Here is a 21,870-nt window from a genome sequence, read left to right as displayed (position 1 = left end):
TCGGTCCTAATTTTTAAGCTAGTTTGGTTTTCGGTTCAGTTCGGTTTGATCCGGTCCAAACCCGAATAAAACCAAACCAAAATACAATATGTACTATTTTTAGTTTTAAGGTTTTAAATTAATTAACTAATTATATATAGAAAATAAAAAACAATTGAATATGTTTTTTTTTCTCTCAACTAATTATATATACAACAGAAAAACTAATTATATGATTATTGTCTTTATATAATTGTTTAGTTAGTCAAGGCATAATTGTAGATTTCTGGTACATTGTGTTGGTCCAAACATGAACCAAACCGGATCGTACCGAAATAATTCGATTCGGTCCCAACCAAACCGAATTATAATTTGGTTTGGTTTGGTCCGAAAAAATAGAGATAATTTGGTTCGATCCAATTTGGTTTGGTTCGATTTTTGGTCCGAACCGGACCATGTTCACCCCTAATTATACTAGTACAATGAAAATAACCACTATTTTTTTTAATATTGATGATAATTTTGGTTGTAAGAGTTAGATTAAATAATGATATCATTCTAGTATAAAGAATTGTACACGTGTCATCATCATAAAACACAAAAACACAAAAACGAGTAGTGTGTTCGGATCAAATTATGAATAACCAACGGATATTTGGACCAATGAGCATGATTTCGAATCAATTGCAGAATGGGTGGCACAATTCACGCCTGAAATCTGAAGAATACAGTTTAGCCATATTACAAATTGTCTCAATTACAACAAATGTTTGTCATTCAGAGGCCGATAAGAGAAAATATGACGAACATCTTAAACTGACTACCGAAACTGTCTATCACACAGTCAGGGTACATACACACATCTTTTATAATTCATACTTGACTACTTAGTTCTCGACTTCCTAAATTATGCTAATTTAAGCATCAGAATGAGATCGTCAGTCATCGAACCCTCCTTAAACTTAGCTGATTGCTAATAACTGTTTGAGTAAAATGATATATAAAGATATTATAAAGCCTTTTATCTAGGGATTAAAGGATTGTAATTATAAGGGTAAAAATGACAATCAAAAGAGATGAGTCAATAAGCTAATTGAAAAGGCGCCTAAAAACAGCGTTTTTAAAATTAGCTTTTTGGACCTAATAAGTTATTTCAAACCTCTATTGCCCAAAAACCATTATTAGAGATTTTTTTTTTTGGTAGAACCATTATTAGAGATTTGACTAGTCAAAACTTCTAATTTTATTCTAAAAAGTTTTTTACCAAACAAGGCCTAAATGATTTTCTTACCTTAAATTTGTTTATAAATGCTTAAATGGTTTTTTTTACCTTAAACACATTTTATCGTTATTACGTTTCTAACCTCTCCATTGCCTATAAATAAAGATCCACTCTCATAAGCTAACACACATCTCTATCTATTCTATTCTCTCATTCTTCAATCTATTCTCTAAACAATTCTCTATTTTGAATCTCGCTCTTCTACTTCATTTTTTTTATCTTTTTCTCTCTATTTTCTTTTTTCATTTCTTGTTTTTTTAATTCCTTGCATCTTTCTCCAATCTATTCTTCAATCTACTTTAGTTTTTTCTTCAACAATATGAAACGTGTTAGAGATTGTTCTGCTTCTCTGAGGGTTAACAATCTCTTTCCATGTACATATGATGTAGAAGATTTGCTGGCAGCTATTTTCTTTTTCACTGCTTCAACTTTTTCACTTCTTGGCCTCATGCTCTGCTATGATTAATAATCTATTTCCTCAGTTTTTTTATCATATGATATTTTAGCTTTTTTAATTTGTTGTTTTTTATATGTCGTTTTGTCTTGCTAATGCACTTTTAGAAATATTTTTTTCAAATTTGTCTTTACTTATGGTAAAAGAGAGAAATTTAGTATTAATGCAAATAATACTAATTAAGTCATAAAAATAATTATTATTTTTATGACTTAATTAGTATTATTTGCATTAATACTAAAGTTCTCTCTTTTACCATAAATAAAGGCAAATTTGAAAAAATATTTCTAAAAGTGCATTAGCAAGACAAAACAACATATAAAAAACAACAAATTAAAAAAGCTAAAATATCATATGATAAAAAAACTGAGGGAATAGATTATTAATCATACCAAATCATGAGGCTAAGAAGTGAAAAGGCTGAAGCAGTGAAAAAGAAAATAACTGCCAGCAAATCTTCTACATCATATGTACATGGAAAGAGATTGTTAGCCCTCAGAGAAGCAGAATAATCCATAACACGTTTCATATTGTTGAAGAAAAAACTAAAGTAGATTGAAGAATAGATTGGTGAAAGATGCAAGGAATTAAAAAAAAATGAAAAAAGAAAATAGAGAGAAAAAGATAAAAATAAATAAAAATGAAGTAGAAGAGTGAGATTCAAAATAGAGAATTGTTTAGAGAATAGATTGAAGAATGAGAGAATAGAATAGATAGAGATGTGCGTTAGCTTATGAGAGTGGATCTTTATTTATAGGCAATGGAGAGGTTAGAAACGTAATAATGATAAAATGCATTTAAGGTAAAAAAAACCCATTTAAGCATTTATAAACAAATTTAAGGTAAGAAAATCATTTAGGCCTTGTTTGGTAAAAAACTTTTTGTAATAAAATTAGAGGTTTTGACTAGTCAAACCTCCAATAATAGTTTTTGGTCAATAGAGGTTTGAAATAACTTATTAGGTCCAAAAAGCTAATTTTAAAAATGCTGGTTTTAGACGCATTTTCAATTAGCTTATTGACTCATCTCTTTTGATTGTTATTTTTACCCTTATAATTATAACCCTTTAATCCCCAGATAAAGGCTTTACTATATCTTTATATATAATTTTACTCAAACAGCTATTAGCAATCAGCTAAGTTTAATTCTTTTTCTGTCTTATCTCAGGCTTAGGATGAATCTTAGTTGTCGTCAGAGCTCTACTCACAAATTCACTCGTATCAAATTGGTGCGGTGAGAGTGGGTTGAAAAAAAACGCATTCATGGCTCATCTTGGGAACCTAATAAATCCATCGTACTCTCGACAACCCCAATAGTCAAGAACCCCTCTAAATGTCAGTAGCAATTAGACCTATTCACGGGCCCAGGTACCCACCCGACTCGCCTAGGACCATGTCCTCTAGATCGAGCTTGGACATGAAAAATTGTCCTTAGGTAGAGGCCCGCTAAAGCCCGTCTATTTTTTGGACGGGCTTGAGATTTATAAAATAGCACGGCCCACCCTGCCTATCCATATTAGTTAATAAATTTATATATTAATATTTATTTTCAGGTATAATTTTTTATTATTAAAAATTATAAATATATATGTAGATGGGCTTACATGGGTTGGGCTTGATATTTGATTTATGAGCCCGACCCGAGCCCGTCTAAATTAACAACGGGTTGGACTAGACCCAAGCTTAGACTCAGCATTTTTAGATAAAATCTCGTTTGGGTCCGACCCGAGCTCGGCCATGAACATGTTTAGTAACAATCCTCTAGGACTCCTTCGAATCATCCCTGACCTCAACAAATGTATCGAGGAATGCCTATGTTCATTTGATCTTGTAAACATGGAATTTATGGACAATATAACCAAGAAATTCCTATACATCGTCATGGTCTAGGAAGTTATAAATATAAACACATCTGCAATGAAAAGTTAGAAGTCGTAGAATAAGCCATCAAACTTTCAAAACTTCAAGATTTCAAGATTTCAATACATACTCTACCAGACACCATATTATCGGCAGCTGTGCTCGTATGAGGGATGTATCATCAAATTCCAAGCTAGAGGACTCAAAAAGGAGATCTAAGGAGATACAACGAAACCGAAGCATGCACCAAAGTGATCACTTTTGGTCACTCTTCTTATCCTACAAAAAAAGCAACTGGAAGGAGTCATATGGGGAATACTACTCCCCACACCGCCTTTCATGAAAAGGTACATCCAGATCTGGATCTCCATCGTACCAAAGAAAACTTAAAAGAGAATCTAAATCCTCCCTGGATTATCATAAGCCGCATAAATGTTCGGGCATATCAAAACCTCCTGCACATAAACGCAAAACCTAGAGGTATTCCGATAGATCTGAGTCTCCACAAGCTAAGAGAAAAACATGGAAGAACTCTGATTGGGCCCAGGCCTTGAGAAAGACTACGGCAGGAAGGAAAAACTATTGTACCAAAATCTTATAAAGGTCGGCCTACAACTCGCTGTAGAGCATCTTCAAATAGTGAGGAGGAAACACTTGTGGATAAGAAGACTATGTATGATGTCATCCGAAGGGAGCTGATGACCGCCAAGGTAGACACATGAATCGATGCTCGGATACTGAAGATAATAGATACTAGCTCCTCACTATATGCATGCATTTTACGTGAATCAATGCCTCAAGGTTTTAAATAAAGTATAATTGGATTGGAGATCCAACAATCCATGTAAAGAACTCTAGAAGAGTGTTGGAAACTACTACGACCACATATGTTGTCATGTGTTGTGTCCTCCCTACCACCTCGAAAGAGGTAGCAAAATCCTGCTAGTATGAGAAACTACCCATCGCATCACACCAAAGCTTCAACCAAATGGAAAACAAACTTGCTTAACACTTTATTACTTCAATACCCCGAGCGAAAAATGATCCACAACGTCAACTTCCTAGTTCACGAGCTGGGACCTTTCGAGAATGGGTAAACCGTTTCCAGAAAATTGCAATTCAGATCCAGCATCTCATCGACAATGTTGACGTATAGTCCATGTCGACGAATTGTTGTAAGCTTTGTTCAAAGAACTAAAAACATGATAACCCAGAACTTTCCCTGAACTCATGCAATGGGCTAGGGACTTTGTTAAGTGGAATGGGCATAAGCTCATTCCCATAATAAAAACTGCAAGTGCAAAGGATCGTCTTGGTTTGGATAATAATTCAAAGTAGAATCATAAAAGGGACAAAGACAGGGGTCGTAAGAGAAAAAAAGAGCAATCTAAGTGCATCTTCATGCCACTTAATGCTCCAAGAAAATAATTTTTGTATTGGGTAGAAAAAAATAAGCAGTGCATCGAACAACCCCCCTGGCTCGAAGCTCAAACGTTCAGGGCATCGGGGCAACGTAACATATTATGAGTTCCACAATAGTGAATGCCATGACAGCAAGGATCACACACAATTGGAAATTGAGCTAGATAAAATGGCTCAGAGGAAAGTGTTTGATCATTTTTTTTTGAAGAAGTCATCAAAGGCACTTGCTGCAGAACAAAAAGAAATCACAAACTTCGGATCATACCCCTTGAGGAGTCATCAATGTGATTGTAGGCAGCCTCCAAGGAGATCAGTTAGTAAAGAGAAAGAGAGCATATGAAGACATACATAGGCTTCAAGAATCTAGTTCGAAATTCTCTTTAGACATGTTGAAGAACACACTTAACTTGCTTATAATGAGTTATTGCCCTTGTGAACTTGCTTGTAATGATCTACTAGCTTCATAAACTCAGGACCGTCTTAAAGATTTGGGGGGCTTTGTATGAAACACTTGAAAAAAAAAATTCATGTGTTTTTCACATCCATATTCATATATATTTTTTACTTTAGGAGGCATAATTGAAAGGTCTAACGCCCCCTCTCGTCTAATTCATTTGGTGAACTCAATAATCAAATACGAAGTTAATAAAAGGCAAAAGGCATAGCTAGGCCCTGATCTTTCAATTTTTGGTTTATTAAGCTCTTGATCTTTTTTTTTGAATGAACTTTGGGACGCGAAGGCGGTCCGCGCATCCCAACTAGGTTGGCACCCCCGGCTTAGCCGACAACCCGAATATTATTAAAAAAATAAAAAGAATAGAGAGTACACGAGGAATTCAAAAGGAAAAAAGAAAGGAAACTAAGAATTACAAATAACGAACATGAGCAACGTTGCAAAGATCCTCAAACAAGAAGGCCTGACAGAAGTGCGGGGCAGAGTTCCACCAACAGATGTCGGTTGTTGCTTGCCCATAGCTAGCTAGCCGATCAGCTGCCTGATTGCCCTCACGATAAATATGAGTGGCTGTCCAGGTCATACCGTTGAGCTTGTCAAGGCAGTCCAGCCACTCTTTTTTTATTTTCCAAGGAACCGCTTTCACTCTATTTTTTAGGAGTTGCACAGCATAGCTAGAATCCGACTCAATCCAAAGGCTTCTCCAGTTTCTTTCCCACGCCATCTGCACTGCATGAATAATAGCCTTCATCTCAGCCACATGTGCCCGTGACTCATGAATGGGAAAAGCGAAACTACCCACGGCAAAGCCTCTGTAATTCCGAAAGACTCCTCCCGCCCCAGTGTTGCCAGAGCTGTCCGCTGCCCCATCAGTATTCACTTTGATCCATCCGCTCGGAGGTGCCACCCATCTCACGATTAAATATTCCGGCTCGGGAGGCGACCGATCACGCTCTGCAGTAAATCTGTCAAATTCAGACACAAAGTGCAGCAAGTCATTTTTCATTTTTTGGATTGAAGGGAGTTCGCTATCAAAGATAGCTTTGTTCCGTATGAACCAGATATACCAGTAGCAAGTCACCACTGAGTACCACCATCGGTTTCTCATTCTTTTCCTTACACGAATCCCTCTGATTGCATTAAAGAAGTCTTCGAAGTCATCAGGGTAAATAATATGCACATCATATATTTCAAAAATCAGTCTCCAAAGCTCTTTGGCAATCCTGCACTTTACAAAAAGGTGGCCAAGCGTTTCTCCGTCTTCCTTGCAGAGCTCACATCTCTGCACCAGACAAATTCCCCTATATTGAAGCTGGGCTTGAACTGCAATTTCACCATAAAGCAGCTTCTAGCAGACCACTGCCCGACTATGAGGGATGAAAGGCGTCCAGATGAGCCTTGCCCAGCTCACATCAGTACCGTGTTGCTTCTCAGTGTAAAACTCTTTAGCCATCAACTCTCCCGAGGGAGACGGGCGCCAAATGCAGCAATCCCTGTCATCCGAGCCTCAATTCCGCGGATTGCATTTTTCACCTTATCAGGAAGGGTATCTAGGTTGGTCCAGGTTCCATTTTCCAGGAATTCATGGATAGGATTTAACAAATTTGATTGTAGCTTCCTCGGTATGTTAAGCTGGTCCGCAATCACTGGCCTAATCCACCGATCTGTCCAGAAGTTTAGTTCAGACCCCTCCCCAAACCACCAAAACATTTCCTTCCTGATCTGTTCATAAATCATCTTCATAGAAGACCAGATAGAGGAGGTAGATAAGAACCTTTTCGCCAGTCCGGAAGCGTCGAGGAATCGAATCCTTAATAGAGAGGCTATATGGCTTGTTCCCTGCAAGAGCTCCCAACAGAATTTGGCAATGAGAGCTTTATTGAATAAACTGAAGTCTTTGATTCCAATACCCCCCTGCGCGGTGCTCTGACAACAAGTTCTCCAAGAAACAGCGATCAATTTCCTGCTATCTTTATCCCTAGTCTAAAGGAAGTTCCTAACCGCCTTGTTGATTTTGTCAATAATAGCTGCAGGCCATTTATATAGTAAGAAGGAATGAACAAGCGTGCCTGTAAGAGAGGATTTAATTTATTTCTTTTTATCTCATTAAGCCATTGCTTAACAAATTAGTAAGTTGTAAACATTTAATTCTATTAAAAAGATGTTAATTTTATTTGTATTTGAAATTATAAAAAAAATATTTTTTTACATTTTAAATTAAGGTTTTTACACAATCAAAACTGCTTTCAAACAATGAAAAAATACAAATTTCGAATGCATACGCAATGAATAACACTCTGTTAACCGAGTTTAATGTTCAAAATTGATTTTTTTGGTCATGAATGGCTTAAGAGCATCTCCAACAGCCTCTTAGTTTGGCTCTTAAGTTCAAATTTGAGGAGGGAGAGTTAAAAATCAGCTCCAACTGCCTCTTAGTGGCTCCTCAAATCACTAAGAGCTTCTCTATCAATAGAGAGTCTCTCTCCACTTCTTAATGTCTTATTTCATTTTATAAATAAATTATTTTTGAGTAGTCTCTCTCCTCTAACTATTGTTAAATATAACAATAATTAATAATTTTAATGACAAAATAATAAATAAGGAGTGAATATGAGGAGTATTGTTGGAGATGATATGTATTGGTCACTCTTAAATCACTAAGAGTCAATTATTTATATTATTTTTAGAAATTGAACTAAAAGTCTCTTGAAAATACTATAATGTGACCAAAAATAAAAATTAAGTAGTTTAATGCTTAATGTATTTAACTAAAACATAAATGGTTTAATGAACCAAAAAATAAAATATCAGTGATCTAAAATTTCATTAAAAAAAACAAATTAGGGCCCTACCAAATTGGAGGTCTTGTGTAGTAGGGCACTTTAAACATACTCAGTTATCGACTTACATAAACTTAGGTGTTGTTTGATAAAAGTATATATAAATGCTGAAAAAATAAGTACTAAATATTATAAGTGCTGAAAATATTAAATGATATAATTATTATAAAAATATTAGTCGATAATGATTAACTTAAAATGTTAAGTTAAGGGTCTGTTTGTTTTACCTACTGTTTGCTGTTGTTGTTTGCTGTTACGGTTTTCTATTTGCTGTTGCTGGTTGCTGTTTATTATTGGAAAAAACAGCTTTTCCAAAAAGCAGAGATTCTCTGCTTTTGTAAAAGGCTGCTTTTCAAGTATAAAAGGCAAACAGGAGGTCACTAACCAAACACTTAATGTTGCTTTTCAAATGTAAAAGGCAAACAGAATGTCACTAACCAAACACCTAAAACTCTCCCGTTTGAAATGAAAAGGCAAACAGGAGCATGAAAATGAGCAACCAAACACCCCCTTAGAACTGTAAGGGTTCGTTTGTTTTACCTAATGTTTGTTGTTGTTGTTTGTTGTTGCTGTTTGCTGTTAGGGCTGTAAATGAGTCGAGCCGCTCATGAGCGGCTCGGTGATCGGCTCGATAAAAGCTCGACTCGACTCGGTTCGATTTGTAAACGAGCCGCTCGTGAACACGATTTACTGGTTCGTAAACGAGCCAAGTTTGAGCAAGCCAAAACTCGGCTCGAAAGCTCATGAGCAGGCTCGATTAGAACATTTATTAACAAATTTTAGTTTTGTAGAAAACTATATAGTTTTGTGTTAGTTCACAAATATCTAAACTTAATATTATTTCATTTGCTATTAGATGAGTTCGTTCACAAACATAATAAATGAGTAATAGACGAACTATTTGTAAGCATCTTGTTTATTTATTCACAGCTTGAACAGACCAAAGCTCGGCTCGGCTCGACTCGATTACAGCCCTATTTGCTGTTATGGTTTGCTGTTTGCTGTTGCTATTTGTTGTTTGCTGTTGGAAACACTGTTTTTTCAAAAAGCAGGGATTCTCTGTTTTTGTAAAATGTTGCTTTTCATATGTAAAAGGCAAACAAGATGTGACTAAGGGGGTGTTTGGTTGTTCCTTTTCAGGCTCCTTTTGCCTTTTCATTTCAAAAGGGAGAGTTTTAGGTGTTTGATTAGTGACCTCTTGTTTGCCTTTTACAATTGAAAAGCAGCATTAGGTGTTTGATTAGTGATCTTCTGTTTGCCTTTTACACCCGAAAAGCGGCTTTTTACAAAAGCAGAGAATCTCTGCTTTTTGGAAAAGCAGCTTTTTCCAACAGCAAACAGCAAACCGTAACAGCAACAGCAAACCGTAACAGCAAACAACAAACCGTAACTGTAAACAGCAAACAGCAACAGCAAACAGTAGGTAAAACAAACGGACTCTAACCAAACACCTAATGCTACTTTTCATGTGTAAAAGGTAAACAGGAAGTCACTAACCAAACACTTATAACTCTCCCCTTTAAAGTGAAAAGACAAATAGGAACATAAAAAAGAGCAACCAAACACTCCGTAAATATTTTAACTTACCAAAATAAGTGATTTTTAACTTAATTTATGGAAAAATAATTATTATGAAACGCACTTAATTAAATAAACGTTTAAAATTTTAATTGAAATCATTAAGTGGATTATCAAACTATAAATTATTTTAAATAACAAATAAAAACAACTACTAAACAACAATAATTGAATCAAAAGAGACTAGTTTCAATAGAAAACGATTAGTTGCTTGGGTGTGCGTGCATTTAGACTTCAAAAAAACCTTATCCAACATGATGTTGAAAGTTATTGAATAATTGTTGGTTTCTTTTTCAAAGCTCATCTATCTATCTATCTATCTATCTATCTATACATGTAAATTGATGTTTCAATCAAGGATAATATATAGCCCTATCCAATGTGGATAATTTTTTACCCATCACTCAATAAGTGGAGCATATCCTATCAACTAAGCTTATTGATTAAAGTGCCTAACTATAATTGGCGAATTCCTAGGTTTTATAATTGGCCAATTTCAATTCATCCGAGAAATAAATTTTAGGAAACAATCATTTTAGGTTTATAATATAAATTTGCCCAAAAAACCCCGATTAGTCCTTCAAATTTGAAGAATATCTTTTTAGTTTTTTAAACTTATTAAAGTAATTTAATTAACCCTTAATGCTATGTGGCATGGTAAAAGGTAATTTGGGTAAGTTGAAAAACGAATTAAGGGTCAAAATGATCATAAAAATCAATGGTCGGGATCAATTTAATCCAAATTAAAGTTGTCAATATTTGATAAATTAACTCAAATACAATTTGTTTTAAGACCAAAAACTTAATAAAATCTGAGGCTAAAGGATTGTAAATTTCAAGAATGAGTTGATACCTAAATTTAAATTTAGACTTAATTGATAATGCAATTCAATTTTAAGGACTTAACTATTTATTTGTTAAAACATATCACTTTAAGCAAGTTTAAGAGGGAAAATATATCATTTTAAGGAAATTCAAATGGCAAATAGGTCTGGTATATTTTACTGATGGTAATTGAAATCTGAGGTATGTTTCGAAAAGCTTACTGGACTTCATTAATATAAGCGCATTGTGCAATTTTTTTTTAAAAATAATAAAATCATTTCCGCCAACTGAGATAGAAAAAAAATCACTGGTAATGACATGATGGTCATGTTATGACATGACAATCATGTGAAAAAATAATTAAATTTTTTATTTACTTCAAATTGGTAAAATTTAACAAATTAACCCAAATATAATCAGCTTTAATATAATTTTTTTTATAAAATGTGCTAATTTATCAAAATTTACTAACTTGAAGGTTAAATTGATAACTAGACTTCAATTTGAACTAAATTTACTTTCATTGCCAAGTTTAACAGTGAATTTAACTCTTAATTCGATATAAAATATTTGGCTAGAATTGATAAACAATAAGAAATAGTAGTTTTGAGAAGAAAATCAACTAGCTACCTGTAATAACAAACAGAATGGCACGAGTCATTAAACACAGAAGGAATAGAACTCTATAATTACATAAACCGCAGCACAGTAAATGCAGTACCTAGAACATCTAGTACATCCGGCTGAGAACTTTGTATGATACTAGTCACTTTTTACAGGTATTTATAGCACATATAATTTTGTATACATATGCCCTCAAAGAACATATATAGCAAAGATAGATCAGTCAAAATGTGAGAAAACACAAAAACACACAACAAAACAAGAAAAAACATATCCTGCTAAGCGACTTATCCGCCTGCATTACATGCCTTCTCAGTCTCGGACTCGTGTTTCCTGCGAGGTTGTAAGAATCCGGGTAACTGTAAATATTAGTAACAGAATTACCGAACACCCTCGCGTAAATCATCTCCCCAAACATCCCCATCACAGGATCAAACATGTTAACGCGGGGCGTAAGCATTGGAGAAGCTGTGTAGCTTCCCGTCTGAGAGTAGTATAATGGAGACCGTTGAGGCGAGGAGGAATAGCTGCTGCGGTGAGAGGAGTACGGACGGGGACTGCTGGTGGAAAAAGGGGAAGATGATCTTGGCGAAGAATCGAATCCGCAGGTGAGACCGAGTGGTCTTCGAGGAATGATTATGCCGAGATTGGGAGCTTTGCCTTTAGGGGGAGGTTTTGTGGTTTGGCCTCGGCCGAAGAGGGGAACTAAAGTGCCCTCGGACACTTCAGCTTTGCATACCGGACATTGTTGTTGTTGTTGATAGTCTTCATTTTCGGACGAGTCTGTCTGAAAATGAAGCCATTTGTATATACACGGCCAACAGTAAAGATGACCGCAAAGTGTAACGACGGGATCCTGAACGGAATCGAGGCAAATGTTGCAATCGAATCCGGTTGAATTGGTTTCATCAGAATCTACCATAGTGTCTTTGATAGATTTCCATTTCTCCAATTGAGAAATTTGGTCTCTGTTGTAAGCATTTCCAGCCATAGTTTGTTCTATGTAATGCTCTCTAGCTAGTGTGTCCATTTCACTTTCTTTGTTGCCAAAATCTGAAAAAGCATAAACAAAAACTTAGAAGTGTTCGTTTTACCAAAAATAAGTCATACTAATCTTACTTATCTTAAACTCCATAGTGCCACACGGACCGACTAGATTTGAACTATTAACGAGATAACACATTAGCATTATTGATAATGTATCACTTCATGATTAGTCCTTGATCATTTGGTCGTGAATCACTGTGGAAAGTCTAGCTAGCTAAATAAAAATTCTACAATAATTCGGAATCAACTAGTCCTAAAACTTTTAAGAGGTGACACGTCAACATCACTACTAATATATCATTGTCACATGTCACTATCATAAAAGTTAAAACTTAAAAGCATTCATTTGACTAAAATAAGTCACACAAATCATAAACTCCACAATGGACCGCAGACCAACTAGACTTGAACCGTTAAGGAAATAATACGTTCACATTATTGATAATATGTCATCTCATGATTACTCCTTGATCAATTGGTCCTGAACCATTATGGAAAGTCTACCTAGAACCATTATGGAAAGTCTACCTAGCTAACTTTCAGGAGGTGACACGTCAACATCACTGCTAATATATCATTGTATCATTGTGACCCCCTGTAAAAAGTGTCTCCACCTAATTTACCTTTGAGGATTAATTAATTACCTTGCAACAAATGAATAAACATGGCTCAGAAAAGTAGTTAGAGCTACCAAAAAAAAAAAAATAGGCCACCAACCACCTCTATGCAAATTGTCATTTTCTTTATGACATTTAGAAAGTGGTAGTATACATACTAATAACAAAGAAATTCTAATACCAATTTATAATTTTTATACTTTTTTTATAAAAAAATAAAACTAATAGAAGGTTAAAAATCAATCTGGCTTCAATCTGTAAACTCGTCCCTTTACGGGTCACCTGTTTGAACTATTCAGAAGGATGAATTTTCACCGATTCTGAACAATGCAATATGTTATGGGTAAAGAGCGGTCCGGTGCACTACGTGTTCCCGTTAAGCGAGGGTTCGGAAAAAGATCCCAGCACAAGAGTGTATTAGGGGGCAAACCGTCCCCTACCAATTTATTTTGGCAAGAGGCCACTCCTATAACTCGGATTGACCCAAATTGACCCAACTGGACTGGACGGTTTGACAACATTACCCCTCACTACTCCAACCAAAAGCTTGTTGGAAACTAGATGGATAAGTTTTAGCAGTTCTCAGTATAATACGACGATCCTGTTTGACAATTAGTTGTTAGCTGTTAGTTTGATTTTTTTTTTGTTAGCTTATTTGATTACCTGGTTGTGTAAACTTGTCTGGTAAAATTTAATTTATTGCTAATAGTTGTTTGTGTAAAATGACAAATAAAATATTTAATTGGGATGAAAGGATAATAATTAGAGGTAAAAATGTCCATAAAAAGATATGAAACAACAAGGTAATTGAAGAGGCTCTTAAAATGAGCTTTTTAAAATTTAGTTTTTTTGGACCCAATAAACTCTTTCAAACATTTTTCCACCAAACACATTATTAGAGAATTGACTAATCAAAAGTTCTAAATCACTTAAACTTTAATTTTACCTCAAAAACTGGCCAATATGTTATTCTTTTCTGAACCAGTGTCTGCCTAGACTAATGGGTCACTTGCTGAACCGTCCAGAAAGATGAAGTTTTACCTATTTTTCTTTTTTGTGGCAATTCTTACCGATTCTAAACAATCAATGTGTTATGGTTCTCCAGACAGATTTACGTACCTACCAAGAATTGACCCAATAGGGACTGGACCAGTTTGACAACATTACCCCCTAACTAATCTAATCAAAAGCTTGTTGAGCCCAGATGGATAAGTTTTTACCGAATAATACAATATGTTATGCTTTTTTGGGTCAATCTGGTTTGACCCGGATTGACCCAACCAGACCGATTTTGACAACATTACTCCTAATTAACAAAAAGCTTGTTGGTTGGATGGTGAAGGTTAGGCCTAACATAACATGATCTTAATTAAGAAGATTAGAAAGTTTAAATCATTTGCCATCCCCCATTCCCATCCATCTATCCACCTACCTTCCTCTTTCAATATTTAATAGTGGGGTAGATGGCATTAACTTCTGTTTTAAGGAAACAAATAAAACTATGGATGGATAATTGAACCTCAAATGGAAAACCCTTTTAATAAATCATCAGCTACATAAAATTTAATACTAATATAGTAGTATGGTAATTACAACCTCAAATGTGTGAATGATTTTGACAATCAAGTTGGTGTCACCAATGATATATTAATATCACCATTAATGAAAGAAAGACCCCTCCAACTGAAAGAAAATCTAAGATTGTCTTGCACCTAGTGTCTATTTGGTTTTTCATCTTTGTAGATAACTATTTATTCCACACAGCAATACGAAGCATTTAATTAAATTTGAAAATTAGTTACTATTTTATAAAACCAATCAACTAATAGTTACTAATAATATGTTAAAAATTACAGATTTATTTGAGGATTAACATCACGGATAAATTTGTCTTCGTTACAAATCCTAAATAGAGTAAACTACCAATGAAAATTATACATTAAGAGATAGAAATTCCCGTCGACAATTCTTTTTTTTTCTCTCCACGGAATCGATAGATCCTCACCGCCCTTTAAACTTGATATTTCGATGCCAAATTTTTCATAGTAGACCAGGAGAAAAACATACCCAATCAATTATACTACTTCAATAAAAATTATTAATGTTAAAAAACACACCTAGTCAATTTTGCCCCCATTTGTAAATGCATATGTGTGGTTTAAAGTATAGAACTCAGGTATGTGATTTGTGTTGGTTTCAAATTGGGACATTTTGTAAAAAATTGTGTCGCGCAAGAGCATTTTGAAAGAATTATAAAAACTAACTTTATAAATTATATAAAGGGTATGAATTTGAGGGCGAGCTTTGGCGCAACGGTAAACGTTGTTGTCGTGTAATTGAGAGGTCACGGTTCGAGTTTTAGGAGCAGCCTTTTGACCAACATATTAACTCAAATAAGTTAACTGCAAACATATAACACAGATCTGTTTGTAAATTTTTAAACCACCTATTCCGGTCAGGTAGAGTGACGTTTTCCAAACTAAACTGGTGACTCAATCAAGAGGACTATTAAGATTTCAGAAGAGGGCAAAGAAGAACAGCTGGAAATAAAGATGATCTTGAAAAGAAAACAAAATTTCAGAATAATAGATGATGATCACGTCACTTTTGTACAGAAAATCCAAATTTTTCTTAGGTTTTTCAGCAACAACATCTTGGAATCACCGATCAATTGGTTAAGAAAAAAACAAAATGGATAAGAAAAGATGCTGATGTTAGTTCAAAATACAAACAAAAATGAAAGCAACCCCACCTTATTATCTCAAGAGTTTGCAATTTCCAATTTATCTTAAAAAATTAATAGAAACCCGAAATATTTTTTTTTTATAGTTAGAAAACTGAAATACTGAAAAATAACAAAAAGGACGTTAATTTATGAGACCATAATATAATTTATTTATTTTTTTAAGCAATAATATAAGGTGCCTTTTATGGTTACTTTGTTTTTGACAAAGTACCATTACTTGGTGTGTTTTCACCATTGGATTATGAAGTATAAAATTAATCCAATGGTGAAAACACACAAAGTAAAGCTTACTTTATTATTATTAGAATTATACTTGTCTTTTTTTATTATGCTTTTCCAAGGGGTTGAAACGAGGTTGTTAATAATAGATTACTGAGAGAAATAGGTAAAAGAAATTTCCATCCAAGATTTAAAAGTTTGTCCATTCTTAGTCTCGGTAAAGTCCATCTTGTTGTGATAGGAATGAACAAGAACAAATAAGTTTTAACCAATGTAATAAAGATACCAATTGTTGGACTTACTTTGTAAAAAACAAAGTACGCATAACCTTTATAATATATTTGATATATTTGACAGGATTATTATTTTTATTATATTTATATATACATTATTATTTATAATATAAATAATTATATTATTTTTAAAGCATTCTGATACTTGCTGATAAGTTCAAATTTAGTGCATGGAGTCTACTGATCTTTCATTTCAAGTCCTTGATCGTTTTTTTTTCACATTACGACATCTACTGCTTAATTAGTTGATTTTCATGTCATGGTTCTGAAATTGGATAATTTATAATTTGAAATAAAGTTTTTAAAGTTTCTCTTTAACCACGTCACACAATTAAAAAAAATCATCTAAAACATTTAAAAGTAAATAATATTTTATTAACCGAATTTTATATTAAATATTAATTTATTTGGTGTTCGTTTCACATTTCATATTAAAAAAATTGAAAATTGTATTGTTTGTCTTTTATATCTGAAAAGCAGTTTTTTTAAAACAAATTTTTGGAAAAACAAAAATTTTTGGAAAAACAAGGGTAAATAGAAAAATATAACACTTAAAGCAAACCAATCTTGTTGAATTTAAAAACTAAAAATTCAACACATCAAAATCAAAATCCTAAAATTTCAGAATAATTTTTTACTGTGAATAGAAAATACTAGTTGAGGGAAACTAATAGCGAGAAAATTAGTGAAGAACTTTCCACCGCCCCACACAGCCTACCTACCCAACTAGCCACCAAAAAGATTATTAAACAATAAATAGAAAAGGGACTTATGTTTCCTCCAACTTCATCATTGGATTTTCATTATATACTCTGATAATATATCTCCCTATTCTCTAGGTGAAATAATTATTTTTAATCCCTAGATTTACCTATTACACTTTTTCATTGTATTAATAAAAATATATTATAAAGTTCTTCCGATCAAGAATCTGCGTGTTCATCACAATTTGGTGAACAAATTTTTGAATAATTTTTAACAGAATAGACTAAACTGTTTCACGTCACAAAACTTAAAAATATTTAGAAAATGGAAACTAATAAATTTATTTATCCTATTATCAATTCAATTTTCTAGAAAATAATAATAATCCGGATTGGATTATTCTATAGGCCGATTTCGTTTGTTTGAGTTGTTAATGTTAACAGTTACCTATTAGTTGATTTCTTTGTTAAAAAGAGTCGTTTCAATCTCTTATTTAGTATCTCAATCCATTGGACCTTACCAATAGAAACATAATAATTGTGTATTTTCTTTCTTTATATCTATCATCTCCCAATGAGGTAGCACGTTTCAATCTTTTCATCTTTTCACTGATTGGATCCATTGTAACCGGTCCACCATAAAAGTTATCCTTATTTAGATTTAAAAGACAAAAAGCAATTTCGAAAAATAGATACAAACGAACATTAAGACGTCTCTAGCTAATCTCATCTAATTAAGAATATGATATAATCTTCCATAACGGTATTTCACCCTTAAAAATAAGTATACCAAGAAACATTAAATGGACAGCTTAGGTTCTCAATCAGAATATATCTCCTAACAAAAATTAAGATTAGTATCCTATTCTACCTCAAATTAGTACATGGAATCGGATATGAAAACCGATACAAGAAAACGTTAAATAGACATATTAGGTTACGATTAGAATATATCTCTTAAAGAGATAACAAGATTAGAATCCTATTCAAATTAGTAGTATCTATACTGCAAAACACGGAAATACATACCGAAAAACGTTATTTCTTTTGGAGCTAGACACCAAAAGGAAAAACGGAGTGCCCGCCGCGGTTAGGACTATTATGTTTTGTGCCTCAAAAGTTAGGTTCGTCATCAACCAACCATTTTGATATCTATAAAGTACAATAGAGCATCCGAATTTCACCACCGAAATCCGAAGAGATTCGGTTCACTAATGATTTATTCCGATAATTCATCATATACCAGAATAGGAAAAAGCTTGATGATGAATCAAGCTCTACAAAGTAATGTACAAAGTATAAATCAAAGTATCGGTTCTTTTCTTTTCCTTCTAGCAAAGCATCTCTTACTCTCTTACTCTCTTAGACAAGCAAACAAACATCTACAAGGCATAACTCGCTTTCATCATTTAAGCTTCCACATCAACGCATCAAAAGAGGAGAAAATCATACAATCAGAATTACTTGAATCTCTAAGTCCAGAAAACTTGAAAATCTCAAAAACGCCCAAATTCAAAGAGGCTTAAAAAACGTACGGACAACGCAATTGAATTCCAAAACAACAAGAACACAGTTAAATGCTAAAGGCAAGATCTAAACGGTATATCGCGATTCGATAGAAAATCACATAAGAACTCAGAATACAGTAAGGTAAAGCAGGAAGAGATATAAAGCACATACCGGATGAAAACAGAGGACTCTGCGATTGTGATTGTGTTTGTGTTGAATTCCAAACAGAGGGAGACTGGTTCTGAACTAGAATCTCTGAAGAAAAAGGGAAATGAAACAGAAAAAAGTGGAGGAGAAAGAGGGACACGGAGAGAGAAGAGATGGATTGGGTGAAATACGTTAATGGAAGAGAAAGTGAGATTGAGGGAGAGAGAGGAAGAAGAAGAAGAAGAAACAGAGAGATATATATAGAGACAAAGTTGTATATTGAAAACAAAGAGATAAACATTACTACTAAATTTACTATTCTTCTTTCTGTTTCTCTCTCATACTAACGTGGCATGACAGATTTTCTCTCTCTAATATGTACTCATTAATAATGAAAAAAACTAGCAAAATATTCATAAATAAGTTATATATATATATAAAGTTTTTTTTTTTTTATAAAAATATATGGCTCTAATCCGAATGTTCGAAATGGCTTAAATGATGAATGTCGGATTGCAGTTGCTTTTTTATAGATTTGAATTTCCAAGAAATATATGGTTCATTGCTTTTTTATGTGTTTTATACTTTTTATGGTTTTTTCTTGCTCTTTGTAGTCATCTCCGTCCCTTCATAGATTTTGTAAGGTTTTATTCCTTATGGTTTTCTGATTGTATTTGGACTTTTTTCATCTAATGAATAATAAAAGAATTTTCATCAAATATATATATATATATATATATATATATATATATATAAAAGCCTTAAAGTTTGCAATGAAGTATGAATTTAACAATATTATCATGCTCGGACCGGACTTACTGGTTCAATTGGTCAAACTGAAAATCGATCAGACATTTGGTCCAAGCTCTTAGAGAGAATCGGGATTGAACCGAAACTTGATGGTTTGATCGAAAACCGATATAATCTCGGGTTAGCAAATTATATTCATCTACAAAATAAAATTTGGTTGATTTAAAGGATCTATTTTCAGTGTGACATTCACGTCGCTCACGTCGTGCAGATGCGTCCTTAATCTGATGGTGTTTCGACTGCACCCTATTGTATGTGAGAGAGCTTTTTCCCTAATAATTAGTTAAAAGCTTATTAATGTCATTTACTTATAAATTAGTTTAGATTCTCATTACTTTCCTAGGTGTGATGAGAATGTTTAATTTCATTTTATCTTCTTCAAACCATTTCAAATAGTTCACTTTGAGTGTCAATTTCTTATCTATCACTTGTTCGTTTTGAGTTTATAATATACCGTTAAAAATATTTCATGGCATAGAATACGTTATCATATTTCAAGTCATTCTAAACTCCATTTGTCAATTATTTATTTAAGCTTCAAGTTGACAAAAAATAACAAACCAAAAGTTATTTATAATTTATGTTAGATATATATAATTTATAAAAATAATTTTAAATTAATTATATATATTTAATATATATATATATATTATTTATTTATTACGCCATCTGATCCGACCAATCCGAACCATCCGGATTCGACATTTTACGGACTTTCAATCTAATAAGTTGAGTTCTCTCTCATCCCTGATGAGTTCTTTATTCATCCACCCAGTTATAATTCCGATTTGATGTCGGGTCCTGTTCTTATAAAGGCATGGTTTGATATCACCTCCCAGATCTAAAAATAGCGTTTTAAAAATATAATATTTACTTAAAAGTTTGGAAAACTGCTTTAGAAAATTAGCTTTCACAATTTATCCATAGAAATTGATATTAAACTTTTTTTGATATAAAAAATAGATTTAACTTTATAACATAATATTATATTTATGTTTTTTTGTTTGTTTTTTTGACTTTTAATTTTTTTTATCATGCACTTATTAAACATTTATTAGTTTTTTCTCACTATACGTGTCCCTACAGTATCTTACAATACTTTTCTCCAAAACATGTGTTTTTAGCCTCAAAAATACCGAACTACTTCAAAATAACACAATTTTAGTCTCAATAATTAAAATGTACCAATTTCGTTCTGGATAACGGAATTTGACGCTCCAATGTTTGTGAATTGGTACCAATTTAACCCAAGTTATATTACCCATAGCTAAATTGATATCATTTCACAAATATTGAAAAAAAAATGGTGTTATTTCCTATCGTTTCTCCAAAAATCTAGAAACTATTTTAATACATTATCCCCTCATAATTTTTTTAAACCCATATTATTACCTAAAAAATCATCTTATTTAATTTTCTTCTTATTAATTTGGCAATATATCCGCTTTCAGACTTTCCGAACAAAACAAATGATGATGGCATGTTTTGTTTAGTTGATACTATTGTTGTTGTTTCTTATTGGTACTAAGTGATTGTTATTAGTTGATTAATTATTAGTGTTTGATAAAATTATAATATATTGTTGTTGTTGTTTTTTGAACCTATATACTGTTGTTGTTAGTATATAAAAGGTCTAATATAAGCAGTTGTTTAAAATAATAAATAAATAAATTATACAAATAAAAAATATAATACACAACCTAATAAAAAATAACTTAAATAACTAAATACAAATTTATTCAACAAAGTAAAATCTTGTTCTTTCGGCAATAATATTATATAGATGGGGACAATGTTAAAAAAAGAAATGTGTTTTTTCAGAAGTAAGAAAGATAATTTTGTTAAAATTAAATAAATATTAAAAAACTTCATAAAAACTTTTAAAAATGAGATTTTCATGAAAAACTCGAACATGCTATTAGTTCCATAAAAAAAGCTAAAAACTGTTATTGTATAAATATAATCAAACACTATTATGTTGTTTGGCGTGAAATGCTAAAAGCTGTTCCAAAAAAACTAAAATAAGACCTCTGAACGTCTCAAATTTAAGATCGTTTTTGTTAGACATTTGAAATTAATTAAATCGATATGATCAACTCCTTAGTGTTGCATAATAGAATAAAAGACGTTTTAAATAAATTGAAACATGTATTTTAAGTAAATTTATGAGATTAATATATTAATTTAAATAAGTTTAGAAAACTTTAAATAAGGGGATAAAATGCAAAAATACTCTTAACGTTTATACCTATGAACAATTGTATTTATAATGTCTAAAATGGTGTAATTTTATCCTTAATATAGGTAACCAATAGCAATTTTACCCCTAACGTTAACCAGTTGGGTCAATTGGAGAAATGATTCATCAAATTAACTTCTCGGTCATGAATTTTGTCCTCTACACTTCACATGTGCACCATTTTATCAATTATTAGTAACAGATCACAAACATAATGATTAA

The 21,870-nt window shown here is 32.8% G+C and overlaps 1 protein-coding gene across 1 annotated transcript; it reads right to left on the bottom strand.

Annotated features, from left to right (window-relative positions):
• Positions 1–11,353: 11,353 nt before the first annotated feature.
• Positions 11,354–18,939, bottom strand: LOC136229680 (E3 ubiquitin-protein ligase RMA1H1). The gene is made up of 2 exons (XM_066018592.1): positions 18,624–18,939; positions 11,354–12,370 (listed from the first exon to the last, which is right to left on the bottom strand). Exons 1-2 carry the CDS (start codon positions 18,898–18,900, stop codon positions 11,541–11,543), a joined length of 1,107 nt encoding a protein of 368 aa, XP_065874664.1. The 5' UTR covers positions 18,901–18,939; the 3' UTR covers positions 11,354–11,540.
• Between the last annotated feature and the right edge of the window lie 2,931 nt (positions 18,940–21,870).

Source organism: Euphorbia lathyris, chromosome 5, assembly GCF_963576675.1.
Source record: "Euphorbia lathyris chromosome 5, ddEupLath1.1, whole genome shotgun sequence".
In the NCBI taxonomy this organism is placed as follows: domain Eukaryota; kingdom Viridiplantae; phylum Streptophyta; class Magnoliopsida; order Malpighiales; family Euphorbiaceae; genus Euphorbia; species Euphorbia lathyris.
The sequence above is the reverse complement of the archived record's forward strand: the minus strand, read 5'-3'. Positions and strand labels throughout refer to the sequence as shown.